The 13,987-nt window shown below is 35.7% G+C and overlaps 1 protein-coding gene across 2 annotated transcripts in view; it reads right to left on the minus strand.

Annotated features, from left to right (window-relative positions):
• The window catches only part of ALCAM (activated leukocyte cell adhesion molecule), a 191,830-nt gene that overhangs the window by 16,667 nt on the left and 161,176 nt on the right, over nt 1-13,987 (minus strand). Inside the window, exons 9-14 of one of the 2 annotated variants that reach the window (XM_004460199.4) lie at nt 9,970-10,082; nt 7,734-7,869; nt 7,490-7,623; nt 4,883-5,015; nt 3,029-3,067; nt 2,623-2,740 (exon numbers count right to left, since the gene is read on the minus strand). In XM_004460199.4, coding sequence (XP_004460256.1) covers nt 2,623-2,740; nt 3,029-3,067; nt 4,883-5,015; nt 7,490-7,623; nt 7,734-7,869; nt 9,970-10,082 — 673 coding nt within the window. The remainder of the gene's footprint in view (nt 1-2,622; nt 2,741-3,028; nt 3,068-4,882; nt 5,016-7,489; nt 7,624-7,733; nt 7,870-9,969; nt 10,083-13,987) is intronic. The other variant, XM_004460200.3, reaches the window with a different exon arrangement.

Here is a 13,987-nt window from a genome sequence, read left to right on the forward strand (position 1 = left end):
ATAACATGCAACAGAAAAAAATGTGTCTGCCTTATATGGCAAAAAATGAGAAAGTAAGGCATAGTGAGAGAATATAAGGCCTAGCGGTTACATGCAAAGATTCTAAGGCATCCCTGCCTTATATCAAGTAATAATTCTGTCTCTTACTAGCTGCGTAACTTTAAGCAAGTCATTTAACCTTTCTCTGCTTCAATTTTTTTCAAAACTAAAATATGAATAATAGTATCCACTTCATAGATGTGTTGTGAAGATTAAATGCATGAAAACACTTAGAATGGAGCTAATACATACTCCTATTGTGCAACATTATAATTGTTAAGGTACTGACTCCTTTTGATGCCAGTTCAAAATATTTATCTTGTACAATATTGCTTCATTGACATTGACATTTTTATAGGGTGAGATCATGGTTCCTTATTTGAGTCTGCTTTCTTCTTTGATTTTCTTTTAGGTTAACTTACTTGTGTTGTAAAAAGGGTTATATTAGAAGGCAAGAAAATATAAAATTAAGTCTGAAGTTGCCACTAAATATCCACACTCTTCGGCAAAAATATATCTCCTCATTTGTAAGATAAGTGATCTTAAAGCCTCTGCTTGAAACCAGCAGTATACCACAGAATCACCAGTGGAACTTGTAACAAATATATATGCTAGAACCCCGCCCCTGCCCAATCGCATCTAAATATGGGGTTGGAAGCACAAGGCATACGTGTGTGTTAAGAACATTCACTAGTTCATTGGATTAACATTACAAACCACATTAGATGTAAGATTCATAATATTTATATCTGTATTATTATGACTAATAATTTTTAATCTAAAACACCATCCAAAGCAGTTTTTTAAAAAACTCAGCATATAAACTACCTTCCCCTTCCCTCCACCCTGGCATGGGACATGACATGGGGATAAGCCTCACTGGCACTAAGGGATTATTACCAAGTGCCAACTAGCTATGCATCTGCAAAAAGAACTTGACCAAAAGGGGGAAATATTAAACACAAATGAGTTTTCTTGGCTAACAGATTTCAAAGTAAGTTAGAAGGGCATTCCAGAGGTTACGCTTATGCACAACTCAGCAGGATCTCATTGATTGCCACAGTAAACAGTACCTCAAACAGTGGGGCTCCTAAGGGTTCTAGAGACACCTGGACTCCATAAGCAGACAATCTCAGGAGATCAGCACTCTGTCAATGGGCCTTTGGCATTTGGCTCCCCAGTGTAACAGAGTTAGACTCATTTATAGTCTCCCTACACATGGCTCTTCTGCCCCTTTTATTTGAACCTATAGTTAGCACTGTACTTGTTAAATACATGTCCCAGAAACTTAAATCTTTGGCCTTTTTATGTGCTGGTTGAGCCCTGAATCTCAGCAGAGTTGCAACACTTACTCTCCAGTTCACTGGATTTACCCAGGACAACTAACAATGAGATGACGATGGACAATGCCCACCCCAAGGAACAGAGAGTGTCAGAGAGTGCAACTGCAAAGAAGATAGTTCCATCCATCTGCTCCATGGGAACTAAGTCCCCTCACTATTAGAAACAGAGTGGGCATCACCATCCCCAAACCCTCAAGATTGGGGAATGAACAATGGACTAAAGTAGACTTATTATTATTCTATTATAGACTTATTCTTATTCTAGCAATGGAAAACGTCTATCATTGATATTAATATAAAGCCAGTGGTCACCAGAGGTTCTGAGGACAGGGAGAAGGAAGAATAGGTGTAGTAACATGGGGGCATTTTCAAGACATTGGAATTGTTCTGCATAGGACGGCATTGATGGATACAGGCCATTACACATTTTTGTCGAAACCTATAAAATTGTGAAGGACAAAGCATAAATAATAATGTAACTTATAGTCCACAGTTAGTAGCAATGCTTCAATATATGTTCATCAATTTTAACCAATGTACCATACTAATGAAAGATGATGCTAATGTGGGAAAGTGTGGGAGGGGGAGAGGGTAGGGCATATGGGAATCCCCCATATTTTTGATGTAACATTTATGCAATTTAAAGCTTTTGCAAAGATGAAAAAATATTTTTAAAAAGTAGTCTGGGTACCCTAATCATTTTTTAAAATTCAAAACAAAATTATGATGAACTTTTTTCTGAATTCTAGACCCTTAGAAAGAGCAGAGTCACCTAACTAGAATAGGAAAGGGGTGACAGCAAGCTAAGCCTACCTCACCAGCTGCTTCCTGGTTGGCAAAACCTATTACTTCAAAGACACCTGGCACTTACTGTTGGGTGTATTTGGGTACTTTTAATTAATTTTTGATAACCTCAATCAAACAGTTTAGTATGGTTTACCTTTAGGCATTGTATAGTTTGAAAAAATTCCATTCAATCTTTGTAAAATTCAATAACTGAATTCAGATTATTGACTGAAAAAATAAGGAGACACATGTAAAATCACACCCCCTGTCATGCCCTGATGTTGGGAAAGTGGTCACTGTGTGATGAAAGCACAACAATGATCAGACTGATTTGGGGGAGATGTCTTTCTCATTGTAGAAGTTATATGCACAGCTGGATTGAGCACAATAAATGCATTTTATTTTCTCCCAGTGAAAGTCAATGAACAATGGAGATCTTTTCCCCATGACCTACTTTGATTTCTTCATGTACAGCCAGTAGACAACACCAGCAACGAGAGCTGCAAGGAGGAGACCAACGACGATGCCCACAATTAGCTTAGCCTGGTCATTCACCTTTTCTCTGTTTTCATCTACAACAAAGAATAAAAGTGCATGCAATTACAGACGAAGCCAAGGATTTTTGCAAATAAGTCAATCTAGTTATAATTTCTTATGAGAAATGCCTAAGGCTCATTATTATGATTAACATGCAAACGTGATTTTTAAAGGGTAAAATTTAGCATTCTTACTACCTTGTCTCATTTGCTATTTTAATTCAAGGTAAAATTGTGGACAGCTAAGAAAATTACTTCTACAATGACACTTCATAAATCCTGAGCTGATAGTCAAGGAAGAATAGTCGGCAACTCAGTACCTACCACTTATCTCGTCTCCCTCATCGTGTTCTGGAATACTTACTGAAATGAAAAATGTTAATATGAAATTAAAAACAAAATTTGTTGATATATGAAAGTCACCTTTACCATTATAGTATGAAGTAATAATACTCATAGATAAAATACCTATTCTTCAGCTAAGAGTAAAAAAAAAAATTCACACTTAATAGAGCGTGTACTTCCCTATAAAGAAATTAATCTTGTTTTAAGGAAAGGAGAGTAGTTAAAAATGCAAAGGCATTAATCTACCAGAGAAAATTTCCCAACTGACAAGCTATAGTATTAATCTAAAATCCGTATTAATTTCCCCACTATCTACCACCTTTAATAGTACTTCTTTTTTAAGGGAAACCAATTGCCACATAGATATCTATAATACAGTGTTTCTCAATTTTCCCCCTACCCCAGCATAGGAGAATTTGTTTCTCCCCTTTATCCTCAGGGAACTTACCACTAGAGAAGTTCTCAAAGTGATCAGGGTAGAGGTTAAAATTGGGGATGTCCCAGAGTTTAAGAGGCAAGATATGTGATGTTTGCAAAAGATCTTCAAATATGCCTAATAGCTGCATATGCTTGGCCCATTTTAAGAATCACTGTGGTTGTGAATTATCATCTAGTATTAAACCATATAAACTTCTCCCCAAAGTTCATGGGCCTATATAGGAACTTTCTGTGATTTTTAAAAAAAATTTGGAATAGCATGAGGTGCTCACAATTTGAAAATGACTACATTAAATGTTGATCAAGCTACTGAAAGGTCTGGAAAACTGAAACACACTACTCAGTGGATTAGGATAAAAAAGAGAGACTTTTGTTCTGAAAGAAGTATAGATTCTCTTCCTAGGTAGGACAAATCAGTACTCACTGAACTGAATACTGAGAATTCAATGATTCTATTTTAGAGTTAAATTTATTTGATTCTTTCCTCCTGTCAATCCATCAAGCCTTTATATTCCAGTCATAAACTATTTAGGAGGACCATTATTCTTAGACAACTATTTTCTTCTAGCCTCAGCTAATTCCTAGCCAGTCATCCCTACCCTGTAGTTTGTAGGATCAGTCAGCCTCTGAACCAAGCCACATTCTAGGTCAGTTCTAAGTTATGTCTGACACAGCAAAAGAAACAATAATAGAAGTGAAGATGATGTATAATTTCACATTAAATGACAATAGTTTTAGGAAGAAGCTTTTATTGCTATGTATGTTACCATAGTTTCATCTCTGATAAAAAAAAATTTTTTTTTTTTTTTTTACTTTCTTTGAGGTAATTTCCTTTACCTAATTTTTGGTTATGATTAAATATGACTGGGACAAAAAACATTTTTTGAAATGAGATTTCATGTGTTCTATCAGCTTTGCTATTAAATTACTGAATGACTTCAAGCATGTGGCATTCCTATTAAAAATAAGGGTAGGATAATCACTGTACTGACTTAGAATGCAGAAAAACAGATTAATGGGAATTAGAAATTTACCAAATTAAAAAGTGTTACAAAAGTATTTTTTAAGATAATCTTTGAATTTATCTACTCTGAACACAAAACATGGCATCAAGTAAGAGCAATTCAGTATATATCCTCTTTCTGCTCTCAAAATACTTCTGTACAGGATAAGGTCTCTGATCCATAAAAGATGAAGTGATTTAACTGTCAAGACAAGCAAGAATGGACACTAGGGGAAAAGAAAAGAACCTTATGATGATGATACCAAATGCAAAATAAATAAATAAAACTTACCATAATGTAGAAGAGGAAGATGGAATTGAAGATTTTAAACTAAAGAAGAATAACTTCAAATTTTCTTACTTTTTTTAAATGCCAGAAATGAAATACTCACTAGCTGAGACATTCAAGGAGTTTACTGTTCTCTCCAGCTGGTTTTCTGCTGCACAAGTTAATGTAACATTCTCTTCAGGGGAAATGATAATTTTACTATAATACCTGCCATTGACATAGGGAGATTCCTCAGTCTGTGAAAAGAAGGAATATGGATTTAGAAATGGAAATGTACTAGAAAGCATGGTTAAAAGTCATACGTAATGCACTGGATAGGTGTGGCACTCTTTAGTGCCTTCTGGTATGAAAGGGATATGTATGGTCTTAGATAAGCACGAACTTCTGACATATCTACAGAGGGGAGGAAAATAACTAGTAAATCCACAATGGGAGCTCTGTTTATGCTTCTATTGTAATTTCTAATAATTTACTCTTAATTAAACTTCTTTTTGCAATAGATGCTCAGGTTTAGTCAATAGTTTGGCATGGTGGCACTTGTCTCAAAATGATTAATTAATGATTACTCCAATCGCTAATTTTCCCTAAATAAACCTGATGGGTTGAATTCTTCTTTGTGAATTTAGTCACTGTTCTTCACTACCAGGGTTAATTCCTTTATTTTAAACCATTATATTCAAGTGCATATGTAAGAGTGATTGCTAATGGGAAAATCAAACCATTTTTCTGAATATTCCTGAGCTAAATGCAGAGGATAGTTTCTTTTTCTGTGACTTCCACTTTCACTTGATTTTTGCAGGGTGTTAATGAGGGCACTGAATTATTCCATACTTAAGGGGCATTTCACTTTAATCTTTTCCCTAGGACTTGACTTCTAAATCCAACAACACTCAAGTCATATATTCCCATAATGTCCTGTGTTATTTTCTATTTGCTTTCTCCTCAACTACATTGTAAATCCCTTGAGGACAGGAACTAGTGTCTTGCTTTGGCCTATCTTCTAGTCCCTTCAGGGGAGAGGACTTGGGATACCTAGTAGGTGTACAATAATAGATTAGCCACACAACTGAGGTGGGGTCAAATAAAAGATTATGGATAGATCAGTACAACTTAGAACAAGAAAAATAACATATCACTCCTTGACAGTGAAGAATGGTGTTATTATTTTTATCCTTACAGTAAATTCATCTGCTAGTTTCCACTTCCCAGTAGGATTTTTCGGATGACTTTCTCACTGAGTCTTTGTTTTTGCTGCTTTTATCTCCACAATATATTTGCTCATTTCTAGGATGGTTTTTTCAACCTTGTATCCAGTCATTCATCAGTTATTTACAGTGTGCTTATTTTTCTCTTTTCTACACCTGCATTATCATTGTCTAAAAGTTCTCTTCTGCTGCATTATCACTTAATTGAACTAAAAGAGTAGAAAAGAACCAATCATCCTTGATATTAAAAATAGACCTGTGCATTATCAGCTATTCAGATATTTCAGGTCTAAATTGGGGGTCAAGAAATTGCATTTCTTCAGAGTTGAGGGGACAAGAGCCTCTTTTCCCTTCTTTCACAGGCTTTTTCACATATATGTCTCTATCACACCTAATAAAACCAGGTGCCATTTGCTGCATTTGTCCTCCTTCCTTCAGGAATGTTCCATACTCGGAGCCATACAGACATATAGACATCACCCATAGGTGAACGAGCCAAAATTAACCTTGCTCTGCAAAACTACATTGTATTTGCAGGACCAGCAGCATACCTACCCTGGACAGAGGAAGAGTTGAGATTTTAATTTAAAATTAAACTACAGCTCTTTCTTTTATGTATGCCTTCCCAAATTTCAACTGGGTCCCAAAATGGGAAGAAGGCAGCCCAGAAAATTCAAACAATCAAATGGTACATCTGGGTGCTTCTGAAGAGTCTTTACTTCTACTGAGAGAAGAAACATGAAGACCGTGGCAGAGAAAATGGAATTAACAGTATGTCAGTAACCCACCAGAGTGGCAATTTAGTGGACTGCAGCTGGGAACTGCTAGTGATAGGCCATATTCTCATCCTTTTTGGTCAAACACCTAGTATTAAGGGAAACATCACTGGCACAGTTCATAAATTCTTAAACCACTCACTATTACCAAAATATTCTGTACAAATATTAAGGTTTGGTTATGTCCCCTTTTATTCAGAAGGACACATCCTAGACAATATCTATTTAGCTTGCCTTAATCTCACCCCAGGTATGGTACAGACAAATCTGACCATATGTTCATAAGCAGCAACTGTGTCTTTCACCACCCCCCAGGGGCCAGTTTTAAGAGGAGATATCCCTTAACGTACATAAGTAAGCAAAGTAATAGAGGCTCCGCTACTAATTCTCAGATGTGTAAGTTTATGATGCAGAAAAGTGCATGCCTTAATGTGTTAATCGCTCAAGTTTCAGGAATTAATGACCATGGAACAACACCCAATTTACATTTTTTTAAAAAACAGATACTGACCAAAATGTAGTGGTTTATCCATTCCCTATGGCTCTGGGATTTAAGATATTTCTATGAGCCATGTTCTTCCTTTGGGAAAATTAAGAAGTTAGTAAAAGCTTCTTCTGACTATATACTACAAATTTCATGTTGATAAGAAACTAATCTTCAGTTTCGGTACCAAAATAAAACCTGATCTTGGACCAAGAGCAGCACACAACAAGGAGACAAATACTTGCTTGGTTTATGACGCTTCCACTGCCAGTAATTGTCCACTGTATAGCTGGTTTTGGAAAACCTTCCACATGGCATATTATTGTTTTAGACAGTCCACTGGGATCAGTTTTCTTTGTCATTTTGATTTGAGGTTTTCCTAAAATACCATTACAAGTAAAATAGAATGTTGAACTGAGATCATGAAAGAAACCAGCTATCAAATTTTCAATGAAAAATTTGAATTGCTGCCCAAGTAATTTTTTTTACCTTCCACAACAAGAGTCAATGATTCTCTTTTCTTTAACCCTTCAACCTCTTGCAGAGCAGTTTCACAGACATAGTTTCCAGCATCTTGATAATGAAGACTAGGAAATGATGGGCTAGATCGAAGCCTGATGTTATCCTGGTTTAATGAAAAGTTAATTACTTCACATGTCTTAATTACAACTCTCAATGTATTTATTAAATAATAATCCTAAAACTAATCTGGTTCTAAGGAAATGTAAGCTGCTTTTTCTTAACTTTACTTGCTTTCAAATACAGATTTCCCTTTTTCTTTGTAGCTTTGGAGTCAAACATGTCAGATCTATTTCATGTTCTTCTATTTACTAAATTTATAATTTGGAGCAATTTCATGAACTTGTGGGACTAGTTTCCTTATTTGTGAAATAGGGTAATGATTTTACCGCAAAGAATTGCTATGAAGACTTAATTAGATAAATAGTGTAATGTGTTTACATTTAGGAAAGTTTCAATCAATGATAACTACTGCTTGTAGTGGATGTAGATGGTCTAGGATTAACGGACATGGAAACTTGTGATGCCTAATCAATGACTGGTTTCAAAGTCTTTCTATATTGATCAATTTTCAAGACAGGAATCCATTGCTGAGCCATTGCAATTATGAAAAAATTAAGGGCGTTTCTGATAACAGATTACTAGCTTAACTTGTATCAACAAAGGAACTGTAACATTTAATTAAAAAACCACCTGGAATAGAGAACATAATCCTACCTATTTTACCTAGAATTTGAGGACAACTAATCACAATTCAAAGTTTATGTGATCATGTTCACCATGATTTTTCTACCCCTCCATCCCCCGTCCACTAACCAATCTCCAGGAATACTGATAAGTAATAATGATATTAGGTATTCAATTAATAACAGTGACTGCAGTCAATGTAGAAACTGGTTTTGCAACAACATAATTAGTTTCACTAGACCTGTAGGAGAACACTATGGATCGCCATACAATTAAGGATTAGTCTAGTTGCCTTGAACTTGTCTAGCCCCTTGACCAATGACTATCTATCTATCTATCTATCTATCTATCTATCATCTATCTATCTATCTTCTATGATGTTAAATGAAAAGCCTATTGGGTGAACATGAAATTTGTTGACAGTGTGGCTAAAAGAGAATGAAATAAGAAACTAGCTCTAAGAGTAAGGGAGCAAGTAACAGAGGAACTTATTTTAAAAGAGGTGAAAGAGCAGCTAGTAGAGAAATATAAAACATAATTTATATTCTCATTGAGTCTCGCAATAAATTTCTCCAATTTTTAATAAAGGTAATTCTTGTTAACCCCGATTTCAAATTTTTTTTGTGTGTTTTGTTAACATATCACTGATTAAGAATCAGCATATGATATGCTTCTCTGTTAACAAGTGTACTGGGTGCTTAGGTATTTGAGCAGAGCGGAGAAATCTGTTATGACCTTTTCCTTCTGTGAGAAGCTTGTCTCAAATCACTAATTACCAACCTTATTTTCTCATTCTAAAAAAATAGCAACGACTAGGTCCCCAAGTAATGGCTTGCATTTCAGACAATTACAAGAATAGAAGCACTCACTCAGGAAATGCCAGCTAAGCCCTTTGCATGTTTCAGGTTTTCTGTTATGGGCTACGTCTGAGAAAGATCCCTAACATCAAGGAGTTCTGAATCCAGGGTAATGCACATTCAGAAATGTAAGAGTAGTTTCAGTAGCAGAGAGGCAAAAAGGTGTGTGACTGGAGGATATTTACACCCAGTAAGGCCTGAGCTATAGTCTCTCTCCATCATGTAGGAGCTGCCTGATTTCTCTTGCCTCAATTTCTTTGTGAGAAATATGTGGAAGCAATAAATGCCTTGGAAGTTTCACAGTGTTACTGTGTGGAGTGAGACTAATGTAGGTTAAAACATATTGTAAATGGTTTAGCTTTAAAGTATATAACCATAACTGTGTATAAGTACAATCACTTAGCATATACACATAATTAAAGTAAATACTCCACACTAAGTTTCAGAGCACCAGTTAAAGTTCCCACACTGTTGTTGAGTACTTCTAAATTTGTAGTGTGATTTGATTTTTATATTACACAAACACAGAAAGAGAGAGTATGTGAGTGTGGGTGTCTTACCACTATTTAAGAATATATATTTTTTGATATAATATAAAATTTTTAAAAATCTAAAAATGAAGCAGTCCAAACAGCATGATACTACCAAGAAATATTACTTACTTTCATCCATACTACAGTTGCATTCCTACTTGCAGATATTGTACATGATATAGGCAGGGCATCACCAATCTGTTTGGTAACTTCTCCACTTGGATTTAAGGACAAATCCAAATCTGTAAAGCAGAAAATCTGCTTAAAATGCAAACACTAGGAAAGTAATGTAGTCAACATATTTTGGAGAAGATGAAAAAGAAGACTTCTATTTCAGAACTGATTTACATGACTGAAATAATCAGACTGTAGCATAGTCAGTCTAGTTTTCCAAGCCAGTTTTAGGGTCAATTTAGACAAGTGAATTCTCAATCTAAATGATTATGCATTTATTTGCAGTTTACATGATTGATGACTTCACTGCATATTCCCTTAGGATACAACACCTTATGGAAAAAAAAACACTTCTGGAAGAAAATAAAGATAATGACTAAGTAAGTATTATAAAAAGAGTTGGTAAGGCATAACATTGGAACATCAAGTATATTTAGACAGCAAGTGATAAATTGGAAAACCATGAGTTAGTCTTCACAGAGAACTGACAAAAGTTGTCAGATATTTTTTAAAATGTTACTCCATTTCTTAGGCAGCTGAAAGTTTAAATAAGATCTATTGTTAGGTATACTGTCAGCAGATATTTTTATGCAGCATAGAGTATAAACACATTTAAGGATGTACACAATCTTTCAGATGGAAAATAATATCCATAGAAATCTTACTGCCATAGTACAATCTGAAGGAGGAAAATTCAATTTAACAAACATTTATTGTACAGTTACTGTGTCCCAAGCACTGATCGGAGATACAGAGATGAATAATGGGCTTATAATTTAATGAGGTAGAACACGGTGCATTCAATTGACTATAATTCAAGGCAGCATGAAATCAGCTCATAGTAGCAAGCCCAGCGCAGATTAGGAGCTCAATAAATATTTGATGAAAGAGTAAAAGAAAGGTTACAAACAGAGGTATAGGAAAGGACTTATGGTAGTGTAGAGAACAGTCAAACTGTAATTCAAAGCAGTAATAAAGGCTTTGTAAAGGAGGCAGTATCTGTTCATGTCCTTGGTGGTTGAGAAGGGCTTGGATAGGTGGAGATGTAGAGAAAACTTGTGTCAAATAAGCAAAGACAAAGGAGTGAGAGAGTTTGACTGATTTCATAATGGCGAGTAGCCTGGTATGAATGGTTATAACTCATGGAAGAAAAACCTACACAATTAATTGAAGTAAGACTGCAAAGGTTCTTGGTTGGGAGTTGGGATTTATTCTATGGCATTGGGAATTTGTCACTGTTTCTGTGTGTTTCCTTGGTTGCACATATTAATTGCAATTTGTTAATTGTTTGGAATACCATTTTATTTTTTATTTATTTTTTTTTTTTAAGATTTATTTATTTATTTAATTTCCCCCCCTCCCCTGGTTGTCTGTTCTTGGTGTCTGTTTGCTGCGTCTTGTTTCTTTGTCCGCTTCTGTTGTTGTCAGCGGCACGGGAAGTGTGGGCGGCGCCATTCCTGGGCAGGCTGCACTTTCTTTTCACGCTGGGCGGCTTTCCTCACGGGCGCACTCCTTGCGCGTGGGGCTCCCCCACGCGGGGGACACCCTTGCGTGGCACGGCACTCCTTGCGCGCATCAGCACTGCGCATGGCCAGCTCCACACGGGTCAAGGAGGCCCGGGGCTTGAACCGCGGACCTCCCATATGGTAGACGGACGCCCTAACCACTGGGCCAAAGTCCGTTTCCCTGGAATACCATTTTAAATGCTTCTCTTTCCTCTTAGACAAAAAGCACAATAAGGGCAGGGACTCTAACCTGATTTGTCACTGGTATATCTAAAGTGCCTGCCACATGGTGTGTTCTCAAAAATCATTGCTGAATGAATTAAGGACAAAGCATACTTTTTTTGGCTTCTTGTTAGTTATTAACAAATACAACAGGAAAGTGGAATCTCCTCAGAATATTTGGACAAATGATAATTTCAGATGATAAATTTTATTTAGCATGAGTCATGAGCTTTTATTAGCTGGACATTACTTTGCCAGTGAGAAGACCAAAAAAAAAAGTGATTTTTAAAGGATGATAATGAACTCTGGAAGTTTTGATGAAGAACTATATGTGCATGAATTAGTAGAGGAAAAGTAGATGTCTCCTCAGCAATAATGGATTTATGGGCCAAGAGTTCTGATGAGAAGTCTGTTCTGCCACCATGCATAGGTGTGTGTTGGTGCTTCTCTACCCCCACTCCCTTTAGTCACCTAAAGAAAGGAAACAAATCTCTTTTTTTTGCAAAAACAAAGCAAACAAAAAGCACACACACAAAAAAACAAGAAATCAAACAAATGGGCAGAAACAGGATTTTTATGTTTTATTTTCTTATAATTTAGAGTAAGATGTTAAAGGTAAAATGTCATTTACCTGCAATACTTTTCTATTTTACTTTTCTTTTGATGTGACATGTATGTAACCCAAAGCTTCTTTAAAAATAAAAAAAGTATTTTTAAAAAATCAATGCAACAGTCTACCTGCCAAAACTGAAGTGCATTTTTAAAAAGCACTGAAATTCAATTAAACTTTTACATGGTTTGGTTCTAATTTTTTTTCCTACCACTGCTGACCATGAACTAAAGGCTGCAGTCAGGGCTTTTGCCTTTCTGGTCTGCTATCTATCTCTTCCTGCCCTGATTTATAGGTAATAGAACTAAAGGCCTTCTCCTTTTAGGGTCTTGTGTACCCCAAATTGTTAAAACATAGGCACAACATACCATCTCAAAGGCACTGGATTATTGGCACAACGAACTCATAATCAATGATATCAGTCAGCTATTTCACAGTCAATTTTACCTGCTCGTTCTATTTCCTTACTTTTCTATTTTTTATTTTATTTTCTGGACCAGTCCTGGGTAAATGGTCCCATAACCAACTGCTCCTCAGAGAAAAGGAAGTACTGTTGTTCTGCTGAGGGGTCACTGCTTTCTATCCACCTGGTCCCCGATGTCTGACACACTCAGATCCACGCAACATGAATATGGAGCAAACAGAGAAATGAGCAAGCAGCAAACATTTCTTAACAGTCCAGTGTTTTTACAGGGCTCCCCAGGGTGTTTTCCCAATATCAGACACACAAAAAATAACCATCTGTTTCCTCTAATTCCCAAAGAACCTCCTTGTATGTTCCTTAAAGTTTCAGCTCCTATTCTACATCTTTTCCAAGCATTATAGAAACACTTAGAATCATTTCCCAAAAACAATTTCTAAAGTGTCTTTTCAATTTTGAAACAAACAACATACTCATGAGATTGCAGTTAGGTCATATATTGAGAAGACCTTGTATATAGTACTGTGGGGCGCCAAAGTCATACTAGAAAAGTTAGCCTATACTTCCAAGCAAGAGGGACACTTGCCTAGTGCAATGTATGAATTCTTAGTATTACCATGGAGCATTGCAAATAAGTTTCCCATTTCCATGATGGCCTTCTTCAGGTACATCAATAATTGGATCATCATGAATTACAAAATAAAGAACTCAAGTAAAGTGTCTGTTTAGCATATATATCTGTATATCTCAGTTTCTATAGCACTGGGTTATATAACTTTTTTTTTTTTTAGTGTCTGGAGTTTAAAAACAGGTTAACAATTAATAAAGAGGGTGTTGAAGGTGATTTTGAAAAGATTCTGTTTCCAGAAATTTTCTTATTCTATATAGAGTCCATTTAGCCAATGAATGGCTTTCAATGGTCTCTACTTCATTTTCTAAAGGCTGAGTCAACAGTAATTTTGTGTTGTTTAGGTTTGGGAGTTAATATTATTCTAAATTAGAAAAGATACTTAATCCACACTTCTAAGTTAATGTAAATCTTGGAAAGTTCGATAACTAAATACTTCATTAAAATATAAAATGTGTTCTTTCTTTAAGATCCATATAAATTTTGTTTACTGATACAAGTTGAAGATATTTAGAAAGAGGATGGAGGTTTACCACTGCCAGAAGTTGCAATTATCAAAATCCATGTAAGATTTAAATATTGCAGTG

The sequence above is a fragment of the Dasypus novemcinctus genome, chromosome 4 (assembly GCF_030445035.2).
Source record: "Dasypus novemcinctus isolate mDasNov1 chromosome 4, mDasNov1.1.hap2, whole genome shotgun sequence".
Classification (NCBI taxonomy): Eukaryota; Metazoa; Chordata; class Mammalia; order Cingulata; family Dasypodidae; genus Dasypus; species Dasypus novemcinctus.